At 42.5% G+C, this 26,901-nt stretch overlaps 1 protein-coding gene across 10 annotated transcripts in view; it reads right to left on the reverse strand.

The window, feature by feature from the left end:
• Positions 1-3,122: 3,122 nt before the first annotated feature.
• The window catches only part of ADGRG2 (adhesion G protein-coupled receptor G2), a 138,528-nt gene continuing 114,749 nt past the window's right edge, over positions 3,123-26,901 (reverse strand). For 8 of the 10 annotated variants that reach the window (XM_030933796.1, XM_030933794.1, XM_030933792.1 and 5 more), the window contains 13 exons: positions 25,571-25,736; positions 24,673-24,829; positions 23,016-23,159; positions 22,271-22,393; positions 21,250-21,295; positions 21,032-21,135; positions 19,806-19,927; positions 17,582-17,850; positions 14,628-14,727; positions 13,773-14,056; positions 9,898-9,999; positions 8,749-8,901; positions 3,123-4,873 (listed from right to left, as the gene is read on the reverse strand). In XM_030933796.1, the coding sequence (XP_030789656.1) occupies positions 4,689-4,873; positions 8,749-8,901; positions 9,898-9,999; positions 13,773-14,056; positions 14,628-14,727; positions 17,582-17,850; positions 19,806-19,927; positions 21,032-21,135; positions 21,250-21,295; positions 22,271-22,393; positions 23,016-23,159; positions 24,673-24,829; positions 25,571-25,736 (1,955 nt within the window). In that variant the 3' untranslated portion in view covers positions 3,123-4,688. The remainder of the gene's footprint in view (positions 4,874-8,748; positions 8,902-9,897; positions 10,000-13,772; positions 14,057-14,627; positions 14,728-17,581; positions 17,851-19,805; positions 19,928-21,031; positions 21,136-21,249; positions 21,296-22,270; positions 22,394-23,015; positions 23,160-24,672; positions 24,830-25,570; positions 25,737-26,901) is intronic. The other 2 variants (XM_030933800.1, XM_030933801.1) reach the window with 1 other exon arrangement.

Consider the following 26,901-nt stretch of genomic DNA (forward strand, 5'->3'; position numbering starts at 1 on the left):
ACAGGCTTGAGCCACCGCGCCCGGCCCATTGGGTCCTTCTTTAGGAGTTGATTTTGCAGCCATACGGGAAATAACTGATCTTTGCTCCTTATCTGGCATTTCCACCTAGTATAGAAATATTTTCAGTTTCTTGACTTCATTCTTTGCTAATTCTGCTATATACACATGCACCCCTTTTGGTGTATAGGCAGTCTACATGCTTAGGCTTTGGTCTATACGATTGCATAGCAACATCTAAGCTATGTTCTTCAATAAGCTCAAAATTCTGGGATAAAACCAAGAAGGAAGGCTACTCCGTTTTAGCTTTTAAATTTCGAAGCAAATTTTAGTGATTCATTTTGGACCAGTAAGCTGTGCTATAGAATAAATCAGTCTCATATTTTAGTATCCTCATATCCCTGAAGTACAAAACCTCCATATCTTGGTCCCCATATCCATAAAGCCATTCTCTGGTTATCACTCAATAGAAATTTGTCTGCAAGTCATTTCTCAAATATTCGTCAAGAATCAGATATAGTATAATGATAGGGAATGTTATTGTTTCTGAAGCTGATTCGTGATCTCCATAAAGATGAAAACCCAGAACTGGACCCTGGGGTAGCACCATGTATGATTTTTCTGACCCCAACCAGAGGATCTGCCATCATCCTGCCACAGAGGCTTCAGCCCAGTTAGTTTCTAGAGAGCCCCGTGTTAACATCCAAGGTGGAAACCAATAAATATTTCTCTTGTAGGGTTCAGGTCTTTGGCTCTAAAGAAAATCACTCCATCTTTGACCCAAAGGGTCAATTCTGAATGAGTTTGTTGAAAATGACCAATTCACCAAATTTAGTTATTTATATGATAATTTAGTTGACTGGAAATCATTTTTTCATTACATTTTAAAGAATGTTGAATTTGTCTCTGCTCCAGCTTCCTGTAGTTCGTTTGAGACTGACAGATCAAGAGAGGAAACACCAGGGAACATAAGATTTCTTTACAGTGAGGAATATATTTAAAAGAATATATTCTAAAAGAACATATATTCCATTTTTGCCTGCTCTGACTTCTTGATGCTGTACCTGGAGATTAACATGAAAAGAAAAAAGTATATACTGGCCAGGCGTGGAGGCTCACACCTGTAACCCCAGCACTTTTGCAGGCTGAGGCTGGTGGATCACTTGAGGTCAGGAGTTCAAGACCAGCCTGGCCAATATGGTGAAACCCTATCTCTACAAAAAATACAAAAATTAGCCGGGCATGGTGGCAGGCGCCTGTAATTCCAGCTACTCGAGAGGCTGAGGCAGGAGAATCGCTTGAACCCAGGAAGTGGAGGGTGCAGTGAGCCAAGATTGTACCATTGCACTCCACCTGGGTGACAGAGCAAGACTCTGTCTCAAAAAAAAAAAAAAAAAAAAAAAAAAAAAAAAAAAAAAAAAAAAGTATATACTGATAAGAATTCTTCAAATTGAAGATTATGTTCTTCTTATGCCTACCCAGTCTTTCCTTTTTCCTGTCCTTTGGACTCCAACTAGAACAGCAAGGAGCAGAGACAAAGACAAACTAAAGAGTCCTTAAAATGCTCTTATGGAGACAAAATGACACCAAACAAGTCCACTCTGTGAATTGGTTATGCAGTAAATTAGATCGTCCTCTAAATGGCCTTCGACAAACTGACTGACTCCTAGCTGACCTGGTTAGACACACTCAGTATCCCAAGTTAAGCTGTTTCACCGTTTTTTGTTTATTTTAAAGACACGAGGTCTTTCTATGTTGTCCAGGATAGACTCAAACTCCCTGGCTCAAGCGATCTTCCTGCCTCGGCCTCCCAAGTAGCTGGGACTACAGGTGCTTGCCTGTCTTGCTTCACCATTTTCTGTAAGAACGATCATGATGCTGCTCACTGAAGTCAGCAGACTTTGTGGGGTTAATGACTGCCGTGTGTTTTGAGGAAAAAACAAACAAACAAAAAAACAAAACAAAAAACCAAAACTACTCCAATATTTTGAGGAAATACTTCTTTAAATACTGGCCTCTGCCCTGACACTCCTTGCCTCCTAATATTGGCACCACCTCTGGTTCCTTACAATAGTGTCTCAGATCGTGGGATCAATCTTAAACGCAAAGGAAGATGCTTCTCAGAAACACTCTCTGTCCTGCCGTATGTCTGTCTAAAGTAAGAAAAACAGATGAGAGAATTCAGCCTAAGGACCACAGCAGAGACACAATAGGAAAAATAAGGGGGTGGGACCTAAAGGATACTGGACATTGTGCATCCTTTTATGTATATTTTGGTTATATAATCTGTTTTGGGGGATTGATTTCTGAGGGCTCACCCCTCCCCCAATCTAGAAGATCTCACATCTTCCTTATGAATTTAGTACTCGGCATCTTTGTGGGAGCTGAGGACCTCGGAAGAAGAGATTGCTCAGAGACCCTGGCAAGGGTGAGGTCAGCTTCCCATATTTGGGGATCCCACATGCTAACCAGCAATGCAGAAATCCCAAATCCTGTTCTCACTTTTCAGTAGTCCTGTTTGACACTGAAGAAGCAGATACTTGGATGAGATCTGAATTGGGTCTTGTACATTGCCTACCGGCCAAAGTCAATGTGTTGAAGAGATAATCTTGAAAGAGTAGTGGGAAAATGGAAAGGAGACCTCAGAAACTGATCTCACGAGACAGAGCAACCCTTGCTCTAATTTAACAGTCACAGGGTACCTGCTGTTTTCCAAAAGATGTTACTGTCATGTTTGTTTTCTTAAGAGATGGTGTCTCGCTCTGCCATCTAAGCTGGAGTGCAATGGCACAATCATGGTTCACTGCAGGCCCATACTTCCAGGCTCAAGCAATCCTCCATCCTCAGTCTCCTGAGTAGCTAGGAGTATAGGCACACAACACTGTGCCTAACTAATTTTTAATTTTTTGTAGAGACAGGGGTCTCCCTGTGCTGCCCAGGCTGGTCTCAAACTCCTGTGCTCAAGCAATCCACCTGCCTCAGCCTCCCAAAGTGCTGGGATTACAGGCGTGAGCCACCATGCCCAGCCAATTGTGTTTGTCTTAATCAGCATGTCCTACCACTTCTGTGCCAGGCCGCCAGGGAAAGAGACTGCAGATGTTTTTTCTTTGTGAAAATTACCAAACTTAAAGATCTTAACTGCAAATTTATTTCATTGATTTTAACATTTTTGATTTTAACATTTAAATACAAGACAAATAAATCAGAGAAGAAATATTGCAAAGACAAGTCAGCACTCACAGAAATGTGTATTATTACTATGGTTAGTCTGAGATCCAACATTCACTTGAAATATATGCAAAAGAACCTTAGTGAAAGACTTAACTAAAAGGGTTTTGAAATGTTCCTAATAAGGATGTACTTGAGGCATTGCTCAAGCAGATGTAGGTGGGAAGCAAGACAGACCCTGTATATAACTAGGAGCAATCAAGGCTCGATACATGTAGCAACAATAGCAGTGCAGGACAGTTCCCTGTTCCCAATAGCTGCTCCCCTTGTCACTATGCATTCTTCAAGACACATTTGAAAAACAATTATAGCTCTGGCTGGGTCAGAGTGTACCAGTCATAACAATCAACAATGTACCATGCAGTTGCCTTTTAAAGAACAGCAATATGATTTTGTTTTCCATATATATATATATATATATATATATACCTTTTTAAGAGAAGGAATCCTAGTCTACTCTCCTGTTCTGAAAGGCTCTGGGGATTTGAGAAGCAGCAGTGTATGTACCTTATCTATGTTCACAATTTTCCTGACACATGGTCTGGATGACAGTTCATCCCTCTCTGTGGCCAAGGTATAAAGCTAAATATCTTGGTGCAGATTCTATAATCTGACCACTGGGGATGCGGTCAGGGGATGGGTATTCGTATTGGATGCTGTGTTTGGCTGTACAGGTCGTACACCCAAGAGGGTGAGTGGGGCTAAAACATGGTCTCCACTCTGTTTGCCAAACCATGAGCCCATAGGGCTGTGTCTGCCCAGTGGGGGCATCTTTTTCTAACTTGCTCAAAGGCACTGTATGAGCTAACTGTGGCACTGTCTGCTTACATTTTCCCAGTCTGGCTGGGATCATTATTTCTTGATTTCACTGAGGTTTCTGTATTTCACATCCCATACCATCTCCAAAAGGAGCTTTAGAATTCGTGGAATGAGCAAGGATTTTCTGAATTATCACATGAGACAAAACAACCACGATTCTACAAAGGAATACATTTACACAGTAGAAAATAAATAGAAAAAAAATGTAGAAGTAAGATTTTTGACACATGGGTCACTAGAATTTAGCTTATATACAACAAAGGCATGCACAACTAAACTCACCAACAGGCTGCAGTCAACAGTTGCTTTGTATGATGTTATCAGAGATAATTTAGCCTCTTTAAAAGGTGGCTGAAAGTTCACTACCTTTTTTGGTTTTCTTTATAGGAGTCATTCTTAATGTATTGCTTAAAACCAGCCTTCTTATAAAATGAAAGATAAGAAACCAAATCAGAAATGTCTAAAAACCATGGTGTAATGTCTTGGTTTCTTCTTGTAATAATAATCATTGCCCTTAATTAGCTTATGCTTCTCCAGATGTTGCCAAGAACAAAATGAGTTGATTTTCATACATCTCACATTGTGTAAAAGGTAAAATTGGACATTTCACACTGTCAAGCATCATGCTTTGATTTTACAAGAAATCACATTTGTTCAATAAAGTGTAAGCTTCCCCGCTTTGAAGTCCTTCTGAGAGCCATACGACCTTTCCCATTGCAGGAATCTTCCTTCTCATTAAACATGTGCTGTTTCCCAGTGAAATCGTGAAGGCACACATCTCCATTCTGAACACTAAAAGAAACCCCATTCCTCTCTGTAGAAGCATTTCCTGTGTAAGGAAACACAAAGTTGGTGGCATGAAGTATCCACAGAAAGCATTAAAAAGCAAACAAACTTAGGCATCTCTTTATTCTTAAAGCTGTATTTGTAAAATATGTTTTTAAAAACATTTGTTATATATGTTCATATTTTATTTATTTTTCATTCCTTCCCTAAGGCCACTCAAAGTAAGCATACCAAATTGGAGATTGCTTCAGAAACCAGTTGTCTATGGCAGTTTTTTTTGTTTGGTTTTTAATGAAACAGTCAAAATCTGAAGCAAGGTAATATATTAATAAAAGGCCCACTTCCTAACTCTGGTTGGATATATTTTGACTTCAAGTAGCAGCATATGTATAATATAAGCTAAGGTAATACTTTGGTCTCCCAAAAGGTTAATGTTAACAGAGATCCCCATATGTACCCTTAGGAAGTTCTTGGTTCCCTAGGTTCCTATAAAATGAAACTGTACCAGAGAAACCAGAGCAACCAGCTACAACAGTCATGGCAAGAAGAAATCATCTCTCTTGTAGACTAAACCAGCTCCTCTGACTAAATCAGGACAGGACCAATTCCCAAGAGGAAGCTACCAATTACAACTTCAGAGTCCAGGCCAGGGAGCAGCTGGGCACTCAAGGGTAACTTGGTTTGGATGTGGGCCTTCCCCACCCCAAGTAGGCCCTGAGTTGTAGGGGAGCCCAGGTGCTGGCCTCCTCTAGTTACTTGGCACCATCCTTCTGATCATTAGACCATTGGGAGACTATTTAGAAAGCTGAATAATAAGCCCATTTGTTAGTTCATGACATGATTATGATAACAATGATCATAACAGTACTGGGACACTTTATTATTTCATTTAGAGCCCTGCACGGTGGGTACTACTATTATCCCCATTTTGCAGATGAGGAGTGAAGGTTTCAGAAATTAAGTGCTCTCCCCAAGGTTACACAGCTCAGAAGTAATGGAGCTGACATGTGATGTTGCTTCCAAACTGTGATCCTTGTGGTCCTGGGTACCAAATGAGATGGCTGCTGGTACCCCACCCTCTAAGGCAGCTCAGAACTGAACTATGTAATATTCATGCAAACTAGGTGATGAATATGGTTAACACAGCTCCATCTGTGACACAGATCAAATAGGGCATGTGACTGAGGCAGCTGTTTGGATTTAGGCATTTCAGCTTGAGGACATTTTGGTGCAAGAACAATTTGGCCTGGCATAATAAACAAATCATTAAACTTCTAGCTTGGTTTTTTTTTTTTTGAGACGGAGTCTCGTTTGGTGGCCCATGCTGGAGTGCAGTGGTGTGATCTCAGCTCATTGCAACCTCTGCCTCCTGGGTACAAACGATTCTCCTGCCTCAGCCTCCTGAGTAGCTGGGACTACTCAGGACTACCCACGTCTGGTTGCTTTTCATATTTTTTATTAGAGACAGAGTTTTTCCATGTTGGCCAGGCTGGTCTTGAACTCCTGACCTTAGGTGATCCTCCCACCTTGGCCTCCCAAAGTGCTGGGATTACAGGCATGAGCCACTGTGCCCAGCCCTAGCTTTCTTTTTTGAAATTGCCAATTCCATTCCTCATCTATCCCAGATGCTGGGGCGAGGACTGAGGAGTCAGGGATGTTTATCTGACATGCATATTATGTGATATTAAACACTGAGTCATTTTGGCAGCCTTAAAAAGTACCCCCACCCTCACCGTCAAGCATCGAAAGTAGCTGTGTCTAATCAGCTGTGTTAAAACAACTGGGGTAAAATGTGCTGTTTCCATCCAATCTGATTTCCCAAAGGATGGCAATATATTGCTAGAGCCAGGCAGGTGAGGCTTCATCGCTGAACTCTTTCGAGAGTATGGAAAAATCTGGTTTATGGATTCAGAGCCCCAAACACAGTTGTGATTCTAAGGGTTCTTGATGACCCAGCTCGCTCCTTTGATGTCTCTCCTTTCAATTTGCTTTCTCACACTAACGTACTAACAGCTGTGCTCCCCACTGCCTCGCCTCTGTTTACCTACATTGAATCATTCCTGATAGAGCTATTTGGTGTAGAGCCCAGAGCTTGCTTTCTGGTATCGACAGTAAAGAGCTAAGGCTATACAGCAGTTATTTCTCATCTTTTACAACAGTGATTCTCAACTGGGGGCAATCTTGCTCCCTTCTTCCCCCTGCTCCCCTGGGACAGTTGGCAGTGTCTGGGGACATTTTGGGTTGTCATAACTGGGGGCAGGGTGCTACTGGCTCTAGTTGATAGAGTCCAGGGATCCTGCTAAATGTCCTGCAATTCCACAAAAAAGAATTATCCAGCCCCAAAATGTCAGTTGTGCTTGAAGTTGAGAAACCTTGATTTTGAGGCATTCTATGGTATTTTAAAAGCCTAGACAGGCCGGGCATAGTGACTCCCATCTGTAATTCCAGCACTTTGGGAGGCTGAGGTGGGAGGATCACTTGAGCCCAGGAGTTTGATACCAACCTGGACAACACAGCAAGACGGCATCTTAAAAAAAAAAAAAAAAAAAAAAAAAAAAATTAGCCAGGTGGCATGCTCCTATAGTCCCAGCTACTCCGGTGGCTGAGATGGGAGGATCACTTGAGCCTGGGAGGTCGAGGCTGCAGTAAGCTGTGATCACACCACTGCACTCCAGCCTGGGCAATAGGAGACCTTGTCTTAAAAAAAAGAAAAAGAAAGAAAAAAAAGTCTAGACAAACCAGCAGGACCACCCATCTTCAGGAAATTGGAAAACTGTTTGGTAGATGTATGAACCTTCTCACAAATTTATTTGAATTAGTCATGAAAAGAACTAACATCCTAAAACAATGAATACAGGCAAATTCTCCATGGAAGGAGAAACTATACCAGCAGAGCTTATGTTTTTGTAAGAATGCAAAAGATATATTAAGAAGCAAGAGAAGGTAAAAATAGACAAGGTAAGCTTTTATGAGTAATGAACAGCCTGGTCTTATGAAAGAAAGAAAATGTAACAGAAGTTTTAGCTAGAAATGTCAGAATTAATGAGTAAAGGAGGCACGGCAGCAATAATCTGTTCAGATATTGGTCACATATATGGTCACCAATACTGGTCACAAGTCATCTTCCAGTATTTGACATATTCATGGGGATTTGGGTGCTGTCACAAGATAGCCACATTGTGGGAAATAATTAACAAACATGAAAAGCAAAAAATAGGAAGGTGTAAAAGCGTCGGCTGGGCGCAGTGGCTCACGCCTGTAATCTCAGCACTTTGGGAGGCCGAGGTGGGCAAATCACTTGAGGTCAGGAGTTCGAGACTAGCCTGGCCAACATGGTGAAACCCTGTCTCTACTAAAAATACAAAAATTAGCTGGGCATGGTGGCGGTTGCCTGTAGGTCACCTGTAATTCCAGCTACTTGGGAGGCTGAGGCAGAATTGCTGGAACCCAGGAGATGGAGGTTGCAGTAAGCTGAGATTGCACCATTGCACTCCAGCCTGGGTGACAAGAGTGAGACTCCATCTCAAAAAAAAAAAAAGGGTTGAACATGTATATGATAGATGTAATAAAAATTACCATCTTATCAGCTATTTTAGGTGCTGCTCTCACAGAAATAGCACAATACTGAAGTCTTTGGACAACAGTTAAATGAGGATTTAAAATGTTAAAATTTTTAGGTCATCATCAATTCCCACTATGAAAAACCAAATCTTAAAAAAAGATCGTTGTTCCAATATTTGCTCTATAATAAATCAATTCGGATTAATTCTCTCTTCTGTAAGGGAACCACATTTTGATCCACTAGTCATATATGTATTGATAGTTACTTGCTTTGCTTAGCCAAAATGCCAATAAAGGATAAAACTACTTTAAAAAATAAACACTAGCTTGAGAAATACTATATTGAGACATACATACCATTCCTGCTTGCGTGTACTGAGCAATCATTATTCACTAGCAGTGTGGTGGAGTTAGTGGAGTTACTGTTTGACTGTAAGGAATTTGAAGAGCTGGACACTCCTTGGTTTACAGTCTGCTTCTTTAAACCATTAGTAGCAGTTTTACTCCAGTCTACAGCAGAATAAGCATTACAGAAAAACAGGGCAGTATGTTGAAGCTCAAACGCAAGAGACAGATCACAGTGTAACAAGTCCTAAGCAACTGATTCCTCACTTCAGGATCTTATGGAGAAGTCACCTTCCACCAGTTGGTGTGATAACATGTATTTTCATTTGGATTATTTACATTTGTCCTTCAAATGACTGCGTGGTTAAAAGTAACCTATATTCTCCTAGAACTAAAGGCCAAGCTAATTTGATTATGTCTATAAATATCCACAGAATTAGGTAGTGATTCAGAGCTTCACACTGTCTTAACAAGAACACAAATAGTCTGTGTTGTAATGACTAATTGTTCTTCAATCCATGAAAATGACTGAACTATATATGTACTGCCATTTTCTGAATAGACTCCCGTGTCCCCCAGATACTGCAAAGGTGGTATTCATGCAAAAGGAATGTAACTTTCCAAACAGTACTTCATTTTTCTCATTTTCTTAAAAAAAAAAAAAAATGAGCTATTTGCTCTACTACCCAACTGGGTATGTGTGAAAATCACTTCAAAATAAACAAATGTATGTTACAACCAAATGTATGCTAAAGCTTATACACAAAGTCTGGCTTACTAACAAATAAAGTAACTGACAACCAGGACCTGTGGAGAAAGGATTGAGTTGAGATTTTAAAAATTACCAAGGTAAATATTAAAAATTACTTTGGGAAATGAAAAGCATGATCTCAATAGAAAATCAATTCTAAAAATTGCTTCATCAAAGAGGCAGCCAGGCCATTAATTTTATTGCTCAAAAAATTCCCAGATATGAGTAATTATTTTTTAATTCACTAGATTTTTTTTCTCCCTAATGTTCACAATCAATATTTTCTGTAGAGCAGATTCCAGATTTACTGGAATTCACTGATTTCTAGATTGGATTTGCTTTGGATCTTAATTTATACAATCTTTTCCTTGAGATTTAAGAGGAAGAGAAAAAGTGAGGTAAATCTTTACCAGAATTTTCAGCCAGCCGTAACTCTCCACAACAAAGATACCGCCTCCATTGCTTCCTGACATTTTCTTTGGCCACACAGTAAAAGATGAATATGAAAAATCCTAAGGAGGGAAAAAAAAACCCACAATGAATTCCAAGCTAATAGCTGAATGTCATAAGCTCACTTTGCACAAAAGATATTAATAATTATTTTGGCAGCTGTGGGCAACATGAAATTGTGCAAATTGAATAAAAAGTCCGGAGTCCTAGGAAAGCTTGCTGTCAAAAGGCATCGGGGAATGCCTCTAGAAAATCTTTGTAAGATTAAGATTATTTATATGATAAAAGGAATCATAACTTTGCATTTCCCCAATTAAATTCACTGTCTCTTCCCACATCCTGTCCTCGGCCTTCTGTATCTTGGAATGACAAGCCATCCACCCAGGATCTCAGCTTGGACCTAGGCTCCTGCCTCTCCCTCCCTCCCTATTTAGAATCTGTTTTGAAGCTCTGTCAAATGCCATCTTCTCCACACATCTTTCCCTTCCCGCTCTCCTCCTCTCCAGCCCACTGCCATGTCCTTTGCTCGAATCTCTCTCTCCCCCTCAAACCCAGGAGTTCAGCGATGTACTCACCTTCCTGCCTGTCTCCTCCTGACCTGCTCCAGGTGCTGGCATGGAGAACAAGCTGAAGACCTGAAGGGGCCCTGGGGCTCCACCTGTCACCCACTCGGGTGCCCAGTCAAGGCAGGCCAGGGCTCCCCAGCCAGTCACATCGCTGCCACTCCCCAAGGATTTTATCAATAAATATTTGCTGAGTGAATGGATGAATTCTGGGTTCTCTGCCTTTTACTTAAAAACTCCCAATCTATTCACTTTAAAACCTTCATTTAAAAATACCAGGGGCCAGGTGTGGTGGCTCACACCTGTAATCTCAGCACTTTGGGAGGCTGAGGTTGGGAGGATCACTTGAACCCAGGAGGCGGAGGTTGCAGTGAGCCGAGATCGCGCCACTGCACTCCAGCCTGGGTGACAGAGCGAGACTCCATCTCAAAAAACAAACAAACAAAACAGTTTTGCTTCTAGTAGGGTATATGTGCCCACGTCAAGACCATGTCTGAATATTACACAGCTTCATTCATTTGCCACCCTGGGAGTCGACCGTTGGTTGCATTAGGAGAGAAACAGCATGTATGAGAGACCACAATCAGAACCTATATATATATTCAACCACACCAAAAGCCCTGTGCATTAGGGTTAGTTTCCTTGTATAGATGAAGCAATACATTCATTTCTTTTATCTATTCATATTCTAATGAGAAGATCATCTGGGGAAATGAAGAAAAAGGCAGATTCAATTTCCACATTAAACGTGAGGGTGAGGCCGGGCGCGGTGGCTCAAGCCTGTAATCCCAGCACTTTGGGAGGCCGAGACGGGCGGATCACGAGGTCAGGAGATCGAGACCATCCTGGCTAATACGGTGAAACCCCGTCTCTACTTAAAAATACAAAAAAAAAACTAGCCGGGCGACGAGGCAGGCCCCTGTAGTCCCAGCTACTCGGGAGGCTGAGGCAGGAGAATGGCGTAAACCCGGGAGGCGGAGCTTGCAGTGAGCTGAGATCCGGCCACTGCACTCCAGCCTGGGTGGCAGAGCAAGACTCCGTCTCAAAAAAAAAAAAAAAAAAAAGTGAGGGTGGGTACCTTGCTTTCATGTCAATCATTAGTGTGATGTGGGTATATATATATATATATATATATATTTTTTTTTTTTTTTTTTTTTTTTAAGAGAAGTCTTGCTCTTGTCCCCTAGGTTTGAGTGCAATGGCTTTATCTCAGCTCACTGTAACCTCAGCCTCCTGGGTTCAAACAATTCTCCTGCCTCTGCCTCCCAAGTAGCTGGGATTAAGGCGCCTGCCACCACGCCCGGCTAATTTTTGTGTTTTTTAGTAGAGACGGGGTTTCACCATGTTGGCCAGGCTGGTCTCGAACTCCTGACCTCAGATGATCTGCCCGCCTCGGCCTCCCAAAGTGCTGGGATTACAGGCGTAAGCCACTGCGCCCGGTCTATATTTTTTTCTTTTAAAGTAGCTATTAGTTTTAGTATGCCATGGTTGGCAAATAAAACTTTTCTTAAGACCCTTAAAAGAATTTGCTCATGTTTTTGGTTTTGTATGCAATACCATGTGGTATAACACCTGGATATACCAGTTGAGGAGCTGCTATATTATAAGTAAAAATTAATAACCATATATAACCAATCATCTCTGCTGGCTTCCTCCAAATTTAAATAAGAACCAACAACCAAATTCGGCATTTGAATTTAACCTCAGGTTGGGATTTCTCTGAAAACCAACAAGATGATCTATTGCCTGACAGAACTAGAGAAGGACAATATGGGAGCAAAAGCAACAGGAAAGATGAACAAAAGCCAATGAGAAGGCAATTAAAAGGCATCCCCCAAAGAAGATTCAGAATAAAAGGAAACTAAGGGACAGTGAATTACTGTTATTGTAATGTAAACCTAATAGCCTGCTGGGCTTTTAATGTCAAAGCACTTCCATTAAAAATAAACAGCGGACACGTCTTTCATAATACTGCTCTAAAAGAATCAGTCATTTTCTTTTCTAAAGAGTACAAGTGGCCGGGCGCGGTGGCTCAAGCCTGTAATCCCAGCACTTTGGGAGGCCCACGAGGTCAGGAGATCGAGACCATCCTGGTCTACACGGTGAAACCCCGTCTCTACTAAAAAATACAAAAAACTAGCCGGGCGAGATGGCGGGCGCCTGTAGTCCCAGCTAGTCGGGAGGCTGAGGCAGGAGAATGGCGTAAACCTGGGAGGCGGAGCTTGCAGTGAGCCGAGATCGCGCCACTGCACTCCAGCCTGGGCGACAGAGCGAGACTCCGTCTCAAAAAAAAAAAAAAAAAAAAAAAGAGTACAAGTATCAGGGTTCCAAGATGAATTGGCTTCATTAACCAATGGGAAACCTGAAGCAGATGGCGACACACAGAGCCTGCTCTCTTTCCTGCTGAGTGTCCCAGGGCAGCAACTTCTTAGGATTAGCCTTCAAGTAAGACTGCTGCCACTTGGGTCTGTCTGTTGTTGCTTTCCCATTTCTCATTGTCTCCAAATCGCTGACGTAGGAGGTAAGAGCAGTGGGCTCCCTGTACAGACACAGTCATGGTATGTGTGCTTACTGTCTGCATGTTCTACTTGAATACAACAGTTTTTTAAAAAAGAAACCAAGTGAAGGAAGAATAATCGACTTTTTCAAAAAGAATTCCTGGCAGGTTCCCCTCAATGTGGTCTCTCCAAGGAGATAACGATGAATAAGGAGAAAAAAACACCATTTCTTGAATTTAGTAAGCACCTTTCCTCCAAGGATCTCAAAGCACTCCCTCTCAATGATAAATATGTTTTTCAATGAAATATCTTAAGCCACTAAATAAGCTACTTTGCCTATACAGGCATACCTCTTGGGGTTTCACAGATAGTGCATTTTTTTTTTTTTTTTTTTTTTTTTACAAATTGAAGGTTGTGGCAGCCCTGCATCCAGCAAGTCTCTCAAGGCCATTTTTCCAACAGCATGTACTCATCTTGTGTCTCTGTATCAGCAGTTTTTAGCAATAAAATGTTTTTAAGTTAAAGGTATGTACATCTGTTTAGACATCATGCAATTGCACACTTAATAGACTACAGTCTAGTGTAAACATAACTTTTATATGCACTGGGAAACCAAACAATTTGTGTGACTCACTTTATTGCAATATTTGCTTTATAGTAGTGGTCTAGAACCAAACCCCCAACATCTCTGAGGCATGCCTGTACTCTTTTAGTAGCTACATTTTTGTATTCAACTGGGATCATTCAGTTTGTATTTGATGCTGTAAAGCTTACCTTGTAAAGTATTAAAGATGGCAAACAGATACATGAAGGTCACGTTAACTGGTCCCCAGGCAAAGAAGGCAAAACCCCAAGTTATTCCCAGTAAAAATGTAAGGCCAGCGATACTCCTGAGGTCTTGAATACTGGTTTTTCGCTGGGCTCCCAGTTGCTTCTTCTTTTTAATTCGACAGAGCTGAACCAGGACCACAATGAACATGCTGACGTTCAGCAAAAATATCACACAGAAATATCCCACCACCGTAATGTAGAATACTGCATTGTTGTTGATCCAGCAGCTGGAGTTGGTTGGGGGGAAAACATATTACAGTGATGAACTAGAGTTCAAAATGATACAATGAGTCTCTAACATTTTACTGAAACATTTTCTACCAGTACAAGAGAAAAAAATGATAAAACTGCTATTCTCTACAATCATTTGTAGCTCTAGGGAAAAGAATCTTAAGAGTTTATTTGAGGACACTTGGTGATTTAAAGTACTTTAAAAATAGACCTTTTTTTAAACATTCAGGATTTTGCCCCTGTAAATCCTAGCAACTCTGTTCCATGAGTCTTTATTAATATAATTGGAATGTCATTTTATCAGAGGCTAATGAAAATATTTTCAAAATAGTTCCTCCTAATTCATTTTTCTTTTCAGAATAGCTCCTACTAATTCATCACTTGAAGAGTAGCATGGCATTTCCAGCTAGCTTCTCTCATTACATAGGACTATGAAGGCTGTTGTGAAATATTGCTGGGTTTTATTAGGATGACAGCAGGAGTCAATATGCTGATTAGATCCTCGTTTTCTAGGAGCATTCCGTTTTCCAGTTCACTTAGCATTCCCTTAGGGGGCTTTGTACTCACAAGTCATCCGGTGAGCCATTGGGGAATTTCCCATAGGATCCAAGCCCATAGTTATCTGGGGATATAGTCAGGATGATGGTCACAACCACAGCTGGTACCCCTGGAAGACAGGAAACATTTGTCACACCTAATTCTTTTTTTTTTTTTTTTTTTTTTGAGACGGAGTCTCGCTCTGTCACTCAGGCTAGAGTGCAGTGGCGCGATCTCGGCTCACTGCAACCTCCGCCTTCCGGGTTCAAGCGATTCTCCCGCCTCAGCCTCCCTAGTAGCTGGGATTACAGGCGTGTGCCACCATGCCTGGCTAATTTTTTTTTTTTGTATTTTTCGTAGAGATGGGGTTTCACCATGTTAGCCAGGATGGTCTCGATCTCCTGACCTCGTGATCCGCCCGTCTTGGCCTCCCAAAGTGCTGGGATTACAGGCGTGAGCCACCGCGCCCAGCTGGTCACACATAGTTCTAATAACCAAAGTGGGTGACAAGACTAGAGATCACATCCTATTTACATCTTGTAGCAGAGACTGGCTAGCCGTTCACCAGGCTGGTTTCTTTTCCTCTTTGGCACATGACTGGATGCCCCCAGCCTCCCAGGCAGCTGGGTGTGTGTGGCCACATGGCTCACTTTGGGCCCACGGGATACGGGCACAAGTGATTTGCTCCACTTCCAGGCCTGTCCCATAGAAGCCTCCTGTGAGACCCTCTACTTTCTCTTTGCCTGCAAACTTAGGGCAACCTTGAGGCGGAGTCTTCATGAGCTTGGATCTCTGAATAACTGCAAGACCAGGGGCTCCTCTGCCCCTGCTAACTAGACTGTAGGTGAGTGAGAAATGATCTTCTACTGAGATTTCAACGTTAATCTGTTACAGCCACCAGTGTTGCCTTTAACTTTTTTTTTTTTTCCTGCTCTGTCACCCAGGCTAGAGTGCAGTGGCACAATCTCAGCTCACTGCAACCTCCGCCTCCCGGGTTCAAGTGATTCTTGTGCCTCAGCCTCTCAAGTAGCTGGGATTATAGGCGTGCGCCACCACACCTGGCTAATTTTTGTATTTTTAGTAGAGACAGGGTTTCGCTGTGTTGGCCAGGCTGGTCTCAAACTCCTGACCTCAGGTGATCTGCCCACCTTGGCCTCCCAAAGTGCTGGGATTACAGGCATGAGCCACTGCACCCAGCGTTGTGCCTTTAACTTATACATGTCTGGAATGTACATTTAAGAGTCAGCAACTCCTGGCAAATCTTTCATTATGAAACCAAAAGTCCTCAATTTGAGGACTTTGAGACCCAGTGAAGGATGGAGGGTTCTGTTCTAGCTGATCCAGGGGGTGATGACTGCTACTATGCTGGCTCTCTCGAAAGCCCACGGACACTTCCCTTCAGAGAAGGTACCATGAGAAGGGTCCCCCAAGTTTAAAATGGCTTTTGGTGGGGAAAGAATCCTATTCACCACTGCACACCATCACCCGCCAGCCAACCAGCAGACGTCCCATCTCAAGGCCCTGGTAAAGAACAAACAATTCCTTGTCACAGACCAGTTGCAGTGCCTGGTAATATCAAATCTAATAGTTCATTTAATGCCTTTGCACTTGAACCTTCTGGTGACCCTGACATATGATAATTTTCTAAGTGAGACAGTTTGTTAAAAATAAAATATTGGGGGTGGAGGACCTTGTACTTAACAAAGGAATCTGACTTTCAGCCTTCTCTAAAGAAGACAGAATCCTTGCCCAGTATCTGGAGCAGTGACTTATGTTTCTGGGACAAGCAGGGAAAGGGTGTTGTTCTGTTGTTCTTCACAAAGACATAATGACATAAGATGCAAGGCAGAGTGGCAAGGGTGGTGGCGTGCTTGCAATCTTGATGTGTAGGAATATTTAGCCTGAAAATAGAGGGAGTCTGGTAGGGGGTGATGGCAGAAGGCCGCATATAGAGAGACAGAGCCAGGCTTGCTGTTTTCTAGCTTTGTGAATTGGGGGGAAATCACATCATCACTTGGAGCCAGTTTCTTCACCTACATTTCGAATGACTGTGTGGCTCACCTCACTGGCTTATTTTGCATGGGGTCACTTGTGTGCAAATACGTTGAAAAATAGGGGATTATACATACTGTTATATATTACTTATAGATTATCTAAAGGACTTTCTGGCAGAAGAGGTATCAACTTACTGTTTTCTGCCTGAGAGAGCAAAACCAAGACCACTGGTAAGTGCCACCAGGGAGCTGAATGAACTTAATGGAAAATCAGAACTGTAGAGCTTTATAAAATAGTTATTGGCTGCCTTGTAAGGTAATGAGATCCCCAGTAATAGAAGTATTCAAGCAGAAGTTAGATTATCTTTAGTTAAGGATAAGTCAGGTGGAGTTGAGGGTTGAAGAGGCTTCTACATTGGATGGGAAATTGAATGAAGAGATCTTCAAGATCTTTGGGGAGTCTAAGGCCTTGTGACCTACCACCAATAGGCTGCACAATCGGAAATGTCATGCCCACGTAGCAGTGAAGTTACAATGTGTTTTATACATACATTCTCTCACTCTGCCCTCCTGAGCATACTGGCATACATGTCTGATATCTGGGAGGTACAAAGTAGAATGAGGCTGGCTGGGAGCTCAGGGACTGAGATTTTGGGCTCTTTACCACCAAGCTAATGTTTTCAATATATTGAGCACTTTCTGGCACCTTCTGTGCCAGCCCCAAATTCTAGTTCCTGGAGATACAAAGAGGATTCATGGTTCAGTCTTGAGGAATTTCATATTCATAACAAATCCAGAGGAAATATACAGGTGTCCTAGAAGGAGACTTAACAAAGTTGCTCTTCGGGCAGTGCACATGTTAAGAGTACAAAGCTGTTTTAGAAACTTGCTGAATGTGATCTGCTTCATCATTTCCTCCTGCTCAAAAATCAAAACACTGGAGAAAAAGCAGAGGAAGTCCAGGCAACATACAGGCAAGCTTATACATACCCCAACCGACAATGCAGAATTTAAGGATGTATTTTCGGATGTAAGTATTAAATACTTTGACAAGGGCCAGGTACATATGGAATGCTTCTAGGCCCATCCATGTGAATGAGACCAAGAGAAAATAATGAAGAAATACAGCCACTGAAATGCAGACGCCTTGCATCTTATACAGAGCAATCCACGAGTCCAGGAGGAAGACCAGGTTCAGCAAAAGCAGAGCAGCACACAGCTGGATGAGGATTTTGGAAGGATAATCCCTCCGGATCTTTCTAAAAGGAAAGGATGAGAACAAGAATTAGCCTTCTACTCTGCCAACCCCCCATCTTTTTTTTTGGTTTAAGATAAGCTCTGGCTCTGTCACCCGGGCTGGAGTGCAGTAACGTGATCTCAGGTCACTGCAACCTCCGCCTCCCAGGCTCAAGCGATCTTGCCACCTCAGCCTCCTGAGTGGCTGGTACTACAGGTACTCATTACCACACCCTGCTAATTTTTTGTATTTTTTTTGTAGAGACAGGGTTTCGCCATGTTGCCCAGGCTGGTCTTAGACTCCTGGGCTTAAGCAATCTTGCTGCCTTGGCCTCCCAAAGTGTTGGAATTACAGAGGCATGAGTTACCACACCTAGCAATAACCCTTATGTAAGCATATCTGTCAGGCTCTTTGAGTTTTAAGCAATTTATTTTTATTCTTTGGTAAATATCTATATGCATAAATTTCCTCTCTTTGAGTGTGTGTTTATATGGGGGGCGGGGCTTAAAACCAACAACAATAAAGGAAAAATCTAAACAGAATCGTCTGTGATAACCATGAGGAGAATTTGTGTCTGTATTTCTGTGGGATCTTTTACATGCTGACTGTTGGCCCAGACTTTTAAATAGTTTAGAGTAGACTCTACTGAGCACTCGCCCTGTTTCTCCCAAACTACTTTCAGAAGCATTGGTGCTGCTTCTCATAGAGTCTGCTATATTCAGATCTTCAAAATTTAACCAAGATTCCCATATTATTGTATGTTATTAGGTAAAATGAGATCATGGAAAGAAGAGTATATAGCTAAATGTAATAGCATAGGAGAAGCCAGCTAATGGATGACATGTTCATGTTTATGCATGCAAAATTAGATCCGGTGAAATCATTCTGAGTAATGGCTGGCCTTATGGTTATTTAGTCTCACCAATAATATTTCCAAAGGCTCACTAGAAGATCTGTAGTCACAGCTAGACCCTAACTTTGGCACTGAAAATAAATTTTTTACATTTTCTGATCAGTGTCCAAAATCTAAATCCAAGAACCTACATATTGTTTCATTTCATTAATGCAATAAAAATGCCTATGTCCTTCTTTTCCATTAGAATTTGTTGAAATTACCCCCAAAAAGCAACCAAAGGGACCTGTCTGGTAAGTCAAAAAGGAAAGGCTGTTTTTTAGAATGGCATTCTTGCTGCAGAGCTACACTCACTGAGTGTCTATTTTTTTCAGTAAAGCTTTTACACCCTTATTTCTCTCCATCCCCACACCAGTTAATGTATTTAATCAGTATAATTTAGAAATATAATTTATTAAACATAGTTCTTTTTTTTTTTTTTTTTTTTTTTTTTTGAGGCGGAGTCTCGCTCTGTCGCCCGGACTGGAGTACAGTGGCCAGATCTCAGCTCACTGCAAGCTCCGCCTCCCGGGTTTACGCCATTCTCCTGCCTCAGCCTCCCGAGTAGCTGGGACTACAGGCGCCTGCCACCTCGCCCGGCTAGTTTTTGTATTTTTAGTAGAGACGGGGTTTCACCGTGTTAGCCAGGATGGTCTCGATCTCCTGACCTCGTGATCCACCCGTCTCGGCCTCCCAAAGTGCTGGGATTACAGGCTTGAGCCACCGCGCCCGGCCAAACATAGTTCTTATGCTGTACATGGTGCTGTGGTCTATTTTGGATTGTAAGTCTCTGGGTTTTGGGGCCTGCATCCCTCATTCATTTCACACTTTATGTCTATCAGGTACTGGGCGTCATTCTGGGGTACAAAGATGATTCTGACACAACCCCTGCCTTCAGGGAGTCCACAGACTAGTGTGAGGACACAAGCATATAAACCAAAAAGTCCCATAAAGTTGATACATAGGTGCTCCACTAGCTGGGTGTACAGGGTAAGGCAGGCCGAGGAAAGGGCTTAGTTAATAAATGTTGGCAATGGAGGTGAGTGCTGAGTCCTAAATCCAAATTTCCAGTTGTGGATACTCACTCAAAAGCTACGTAGGTTACAAGGGTCACTGACAGAAAAATTGATGAAAGCCCACAACCAATATATGTAATAAACGTCAGAGCCATCGTTTGAGCAGGCAGCACAGATGTCCTAGATAGGTCCTGGAAAATGAAATATTGCTTTTAGTAATCAAATATTTTAAAATAAATACAAGACTTATGATTGATCAAGTATTCTAGGGATCCATTCATAGTCTATTCAACAAACCTATGAGGTAGGCACAATTATTACTATCAGGTAAAGATAAGGAAACAGACGCAGAGAGGTTAAGTAACTTGCTCGAGGACACACAGAAAGTGGAGAAGCCAGGATTCCAATTCAGGTCTGGCACACTCCAAAGCCCACGTACTTGATCACTGCATTATAGTGCAATGGAAAGGCACTGGACTAGGAGCCTAAAGACTGCGATTTAGCTCCTGCCTCTTACATTTCTTAGTTCTATGACTGTGGGCAATTATCTAACAAGTGAGTCTTAATTCTGATTTTAATGAAATGACAATAGCAACTCCCCATTCTACCTATCTTGCAGGACTGTTGGGATGATTACATAAGAGCATTTATGTCAAAGTGTTTTGTAAAAATCTTAAAGTGCATTGCAAACTAAACCATTTTTATTACTCATCCTAATCTGAATTCCTTAGTTCTCTTTATTATTTAAAAGAGAAAAACTTAAATGTAAAAAGAGAATGTGAAAAAATACTTGTCTTTCATGTTCAAGTATTTTCCTTCAGGTACATTTGCTTATTAGAAGAGAAATCTCTCTCTCTCTTTTTTTTTTTTTTTTGAGATAGCATCTCTCTCTGTTGCCCAGGCTGGAGTACAATGAGGTGATTTTGGCTCACTGCAACCTCCACCTCCCAGGATCAAGTGATTATCCTGCCTCAGCCTCCTGAGTAGCTGGGACTACAGGTGTGTACCACCACGCCCGGCTAATTTCATATTTTTAGTAGAGACGGAGTTTCACCATGTTGGCCAGGCTGGTCTCGAACTCCTGACCTCAAGTGATCCACCCACCTCAGCCTCCCAAAGTGCTGGGATTACAGGCGTGAGCCACCACACCTGGCAAGGAGTAATCTCATTGGTATATAAATCAGCCACAATATCATATCTGCTGATCTGTCTAATCCATCAGATTAGACATTATAGTGTGATGCCCAGCTACCCCCAGACCCAGAATTTAAGGCCATGTGGCACAGGCATATTACCAGTAGAATGCCGAAGCTTGTTAGATGGCTACAGGTACAGATGGTTTCATTCAATCTCCTGTCTTTGACGGAGCAGCCATCGTCTGACCAGCCTCCTCTGCCACCTGTTGGCATTGGGAAAAGTATCTGTCCCATCAGCAAGGCCACAGCACCAGTGACTTCACACCCTCCCCAATTAACCCACTCAAGAGTTTGAAAAGGTTATGACTAGAACTTACCATTTCTGCCCAAGTCCCAAAATACACATCTCACTGTTAACTTATCCTGTGGTAGAAAGATAAATCACAAATAATTAATTTAGTGAACTAAAACAAACAAACAAACAAACAAAAAACTGAAAAGTATTTGGAAAAAAAAAAAAAAAACAACTGTGGTTTTTTAAATTTCAGAATCTTAGGCTTAATTTTTGGAGAGTTCTTATTTTATATGGTCCCTAGAAGCAAGTGAGCCCTAAATAGACCAGCATTTCTTAAACTCATCAATCGTGCATAGGAATCAATTTGGGGCCTTGTGAAAATGCACATTCTGACTCAGTGGGTCTGGGTTGGGGCCTGAGACTCTGCATTTCTAGCAAACTCTCAGGTGATGCTGATGCTGCGGGTCTGTGGACCACACTGTGAGTAGTGAGGTCGTAGATGATGCTTAGTGTGGACTGAGCTGAGAATGAGACCTGCAGCCACAGATCCACACACACTGATATCTGATATTTCACAGTTGTTAAGAGCTTGCTTTTGCACTGATTCTTCCTGGAAATTTAGTGGTCAATTTTTTTTTTTTTTTTTTAAACAGGGTCTCACTTTGTCACCCAAGCTGGAATGCAGTGGCCCAAACACAGCTCACTGCAGCCTTGAGCTCCCGGGCTTGTGATCCTCCCACCTCAGCCCTCCAAGTAGCTGGAACTACAGGCGCCTGCCACCACGCCCAGCTAATTTTTGTATCTTTGCAGAGATGGGGTTTTGCCATGTTGCCCAAGCTGGTCTCGAACTCCTGAGCTCAGACAATCTGCCTGCCTCAGCCTCTCAAAGTGCTGGGATGACAGTGTGAACCACCGCACCTGCCCTGGTCAATTATTAAGTGTGTTAAAACCCAATGGAGAGGTGTGATTCTAGTCCTACACACTACTCCAACGGGGCTGAAGCTTCTTTCTGCCTGATCTGCCTTTTGCCGGCCATGCCTTGCAAGCATAGTTTGTACAAGGTGTTCTTGGTCAATGACCAGATGGCACTGGCCTCTCCCCACCTGGCTCGGGTTGACGTGCTTTAATGTGACTGTCACGTTTCTTGTCAAGTTCCTGACGGTCAGGTTTGCAACACTCGATGATATGACGTAGCTGATCAGAGAGAGGTTCTCCAGGGAAGGATCCTGGCACATGAAGATGGCAAGGGTAAATGAGATATTGTCAGAGTTTTAGAGCTAGAAGGAACACTAAGGAATATTCTGTCCACATTGCTTATCTTACAATGTAGGTCAGAAATCGAGGAACAAGGAGGAAAGTGACTTTCCCAAGGGATCACAATGAGAGAAACAGAGCTCGTTCTACGATACAATGCTCTAACTACTGAGCTAAACTGCACAGATTGACAAAACAGGATTTTGTGAATCTTTAAAGGGAACATAGCATTAAGCCATTTAAGCTGTGTTTCCCCAAGCAAGTCACTTAACCTCTCTCTGCGCCTCCATGGCTTCATCTGTAAAATGGGATAATAATAGTTCCTTCCTCTCAGGGTTGCTGAGAGGATTAGAGTTAACATTTGTAACTGCTTAGGATAGTGCTTGGCAATTAGTAAATATAAATACTACGTAACTGTCAGTTACTGTTATTTATCATCACCAGTATCATTAGGCTGTGTTTTAAAATGAACTGCAACATTTCGGCAATTCATTTGACTTACAGCAGCCTTAAGAATATTCGAGCACTAAAAGAAATGAAATGCCCTCGTCTCCAAATAAAACCCAAGCCAAAAGCAGTGAGCAGCAGTTTTACCTGAAACAAGGCAGGTGTTTCAAAGAAATTGAACTGAACCCTGGAAGCTAGCTCCATGTCATTAGCTGGTAAATTATTCATCAGCGATGAAGGAAGAGTAATTGTGCCAATACTGTTCTCAGGAGCCTGGGTTTCCAGAGAAACCTGAAAATCAAGTGGAAGATAAGAATAAATATCTGGAGCTAGTATAATGAGATGGAAAACACACCTATTAGGTTGGTGCAAAAGTAATTGCAGTATTTGCCTTTTTTTTTTTTTTTTAAAGGTAAAAACCACAATTACTTTTACACCAGCCTAATAGTTAAGACACAGGGTTCTGTGAGGACCTGACCTGCAGCATCTCTATGTAAAATAGCTTCTACTTCTATTCCTCTGGTTGCTACTAAATTAAAGAAAGGAAGTGCAGGCCGGGCACGGTGGCTCACGCCTGTAATCCCAACACTTTGGGAAGCCGAGTTGGGCAGATCACCTGAGGTCAGCAGTTTGAGACCAGTCTGGCCAACATGGCGAAACCCCATCTCTACTAAAAATATAAAAATTAGCAGGGTGTGGTGGCAGGCACCTGTCATCCTAGCTACTTGGGAGGCTGAGGGAGGGGAATATCTTGAACCCAGGAGGCGGAGGCTGCAGTGAGCCAAGATCGCACCACTGCACTCAACCCAGGGCGACAGAGCGAGACTCCATCTCAAAAAAAAGGGGGAAGAAAAAAAAAAAAAGAAAGAAAGGAAGTGTAATAAGGACAGGAGGCCCCAAGAAGGAAAGGAAACATTTTAAGGATGCATAGAAATAGCTGAAAAGTGCAAGATGACTGCAGATCCCAGGGAGACTGTAGCAGCAGACACACCAAGTTAGTGTCAAGTCCTCATAGAACCATGTGCACTGCACTTGTAAAGGGAAGACTGTGAAAATTAAAAAGGGAGACTTGGTTTCCTTGGGTGTTTGCAGTCCCCAGTCCCTCTAAATAGGTGGACAGAAAACACTAGAAACAGGAATGATATTCAGCACCACTATATACAGCAGTGTAGTTCTAACACTTGTTATAATATTGAAATGTGATGATAAGTAGCTGACACCCCTTCCTACTCTTCCAACTGCCTAGAACCCTCTGCTGGATACTACCCATGCCAGCCTTCCAAAATTCAGCTGCTAAAGGGTTAACGCAGGGTATAACAGGGACCTCTGACATCCTGCACCAGCCAAGACCAACGTCTTCTTTTTTTTTTTTTTTGCGACGGAATATTACCTGTTGCCCAGGCTGGAGTGCAGTGGTGCAATCTTAGCTCACTGCAACCTCCGCGTCCTGAGTTCAAGCCATTCTCCTGCCTCAGCCTCCTGAGTAGTTGGGATTACAAGTGCATGCCACCACGCCCGGCTAATTTTTGTATTTTTAGTAAAGACGGGGTTTCACCATGTTGTCCAGGCTGGTCTTGAACTCCTGACCTCCAGTGATCCACCTGCCTTGGCCTCCCAAAGTGCTGGGATTACAGGTGTGAGCCACTGCGCCCGGCTTGATTCTGTGGTGCCTCTCTGTTCTAGATGCCAAATATTTTGAATATCACCCCAGACTATAAGCAGTAATTGCCTCAATCATGAAATACAACGTGGACTACAATCACACATAAGAGAATGTTTTTTTCTGACATCAATTACAACGTACCTGAAGATTTGCAGGGTCTTGGGCCACAAAGGTAGTTGTGTTGAAACTACTGGCATTCACTCTGATCACGGCCAGAGCTAAAGAAGGGGAGGTTAGACTTATGGTCTTGTTTGAAAAGTTCAGCTGTAGGCCAATGTCATCCACTACTTTCAGCAATCTGTAAAGAAAGGTGGGCAGTTTGTTTGTTTGTTTGTTTGTTTGTTTGTTTAGACGGAGTCTCGCTCTGTTGCCAGGCTGGAGTACAGTGGCATGATCTCGGCTCACTGCAACCTCTGCCTCCTGGGTTCAAGCAATTCTCCTACCTTAGCCTCCCGAGTAGCTGGGACTACAGATGCACACCACCACGCCTAACTAATTTTTTGTATTTTAGTAGAGACGGGGTTTCACCATGTTGGCCAGGATGGTCTTGATCTCCTGACCTCGTGATCCACCCGCCTCAGCCTCCCAAAGTGTTGGGTGCAGTGGCGCCATCTTGGCTCCCTGCAACCTCCACCTCCTGGGTTCAAGCGATTGTGCTGCTTCAGCCTCCTGAGTAGCTGGGACTACAGACACGCATCATCACACCTGGCTAATTTTTGTATTTTTAATAGAGACGGGGTTTCACCATGTTAGCCAGGCTGGTCTCAAACCCCTGACCTCAAGCGATCTGCCCGCCTCAGCCTCCCAAAGTGCTGGGATTACAGGCATGAGCCACAGTGTGCAGCCTCAAGGTTGGCAGTGTAGATTTGGCAGGCCTGCTCTGTCTCCTCATTCTAAGCAGAATATAGAGTAGCAACCTGAGAAACCATGATGTACCTGGTATTTGGGAGTAAAAGACTTGTTGATATTAATCATGTGAGCAGCATCTTTGTCTTTGGAGGGTCCCCTCTCACCACCACTTCAGTTTGCTAAGTCGTACCTTTGAGCCAGAGGGGCCAGCATGTCGGGCGGGGAATGAAGAAGTTTGCTGACTTGGTTTATCATTTCTCCTGCAAGGTTAGGCTCCAGGCTGCCGAAGGACAGAGCCTTCTCCATCTGCGACACTTGGTTCTCAAGATCAGAAATACTGCTGGTGTTGACGATGTCTGTATCAAAGAGCCAAATCGTGTTATGAACACACAATGGAAAACCCACTAATAAAGATAAATGTACATAGACCCTGTGATATGGCAAACTCACCCCTGGGTATTTGCCCCAGATAAATGAAAACATATGTCTTAGGAAGACTTATTCATGAATGTTTACAGTGGCCTTTTTCATAATAGTTCCAAACTAGAAACAACCCAAATGCCCATCAACTGGAGAATGAATCAACAAACTGTGGTACCTCCAACCAGTGAAATATTATTCCATGATAAAAATGAATTAACTTTAAATACACGCAACGGCATGGGTGGATCTCCAATTTGCCAATGCATTATGTGAAGTGAAAGAAGCCAAACTCAAAAGGCCACATACTGAGTCTCTTCATATGATATTCTAGAAAAATCCAAAAAACTATAGGGAGAGAGATCAGTGGTGGCCAGGGCCGGGGGTGAGGGGCTAGGTTTTGACTTTGAAGGGATACAAGGGAACTTTGGGAGTAGTGGGAAACTTATATATCTTGATCATGATGGTGGTTACGTGACTGTGGGTGTTTCCAACTGCACAGAACTGCAAAAATTTGATTTAACCATAAAATTGGATACATTTTACTGTATGTAAATTATACTTCAATAAATCTAACTAAAAAATATAAAGCACATCAGTGTATTTAGTATATACTTATATAAGCACAAGTATGCTTGTATTTAATTTATATCATGTGTACAGGATTTTATGTGGATTGCTGGAAGCTCTTTTGTGAAAAAGAGAATATTATGGGCCAGGCACGGTGACTCATGCCTGTAATCCCAGCACTTTGGGAGGCTGAGGCAGGTGGATCACCTGAGGTCAGGAGTTCGAGACCAGCCTGACCAACATGGGGGAATCCCGTCTCTACTAAAAATATTTTAAAAAGTAGTCGGGTGTGGTGGCATGTGCCTGTAGTCCCAGTTACTCGAGGGGCTGAGGCACGAGAATCGCTTGAACCCAGGAGGCAGAGGTTGCGGTGAGCCGAAATTGCGCCACTGCACTCCAGCCTGGGTGACAGAGTGAGACTCTCTCTCTCAAAAAAAAGAATATTATGAAATCCACAGCTGGACTATCACCTGTAAGTCTGATTTTTAATAGTGTTTTTAATAGGGAAACAATGATACAAACCTGTCTTTA

Source organism: Rhinopithecus roxellana, chromosome 7 (genome assembly GCF_007565055.1).
Source record: "Rhinopithecus roxellana isolate Shanxi Qingling chromosome 7, ASM756505v1, whole genome shotgun sequence".
Taxonomy (NCBI): domain Eukaryota; kingdom Metazoa; phylum Chordata; class Mammalia; order Primates; family Cercopithecidae; genus Rhinopithecus; species Rhinopithecus roxellana.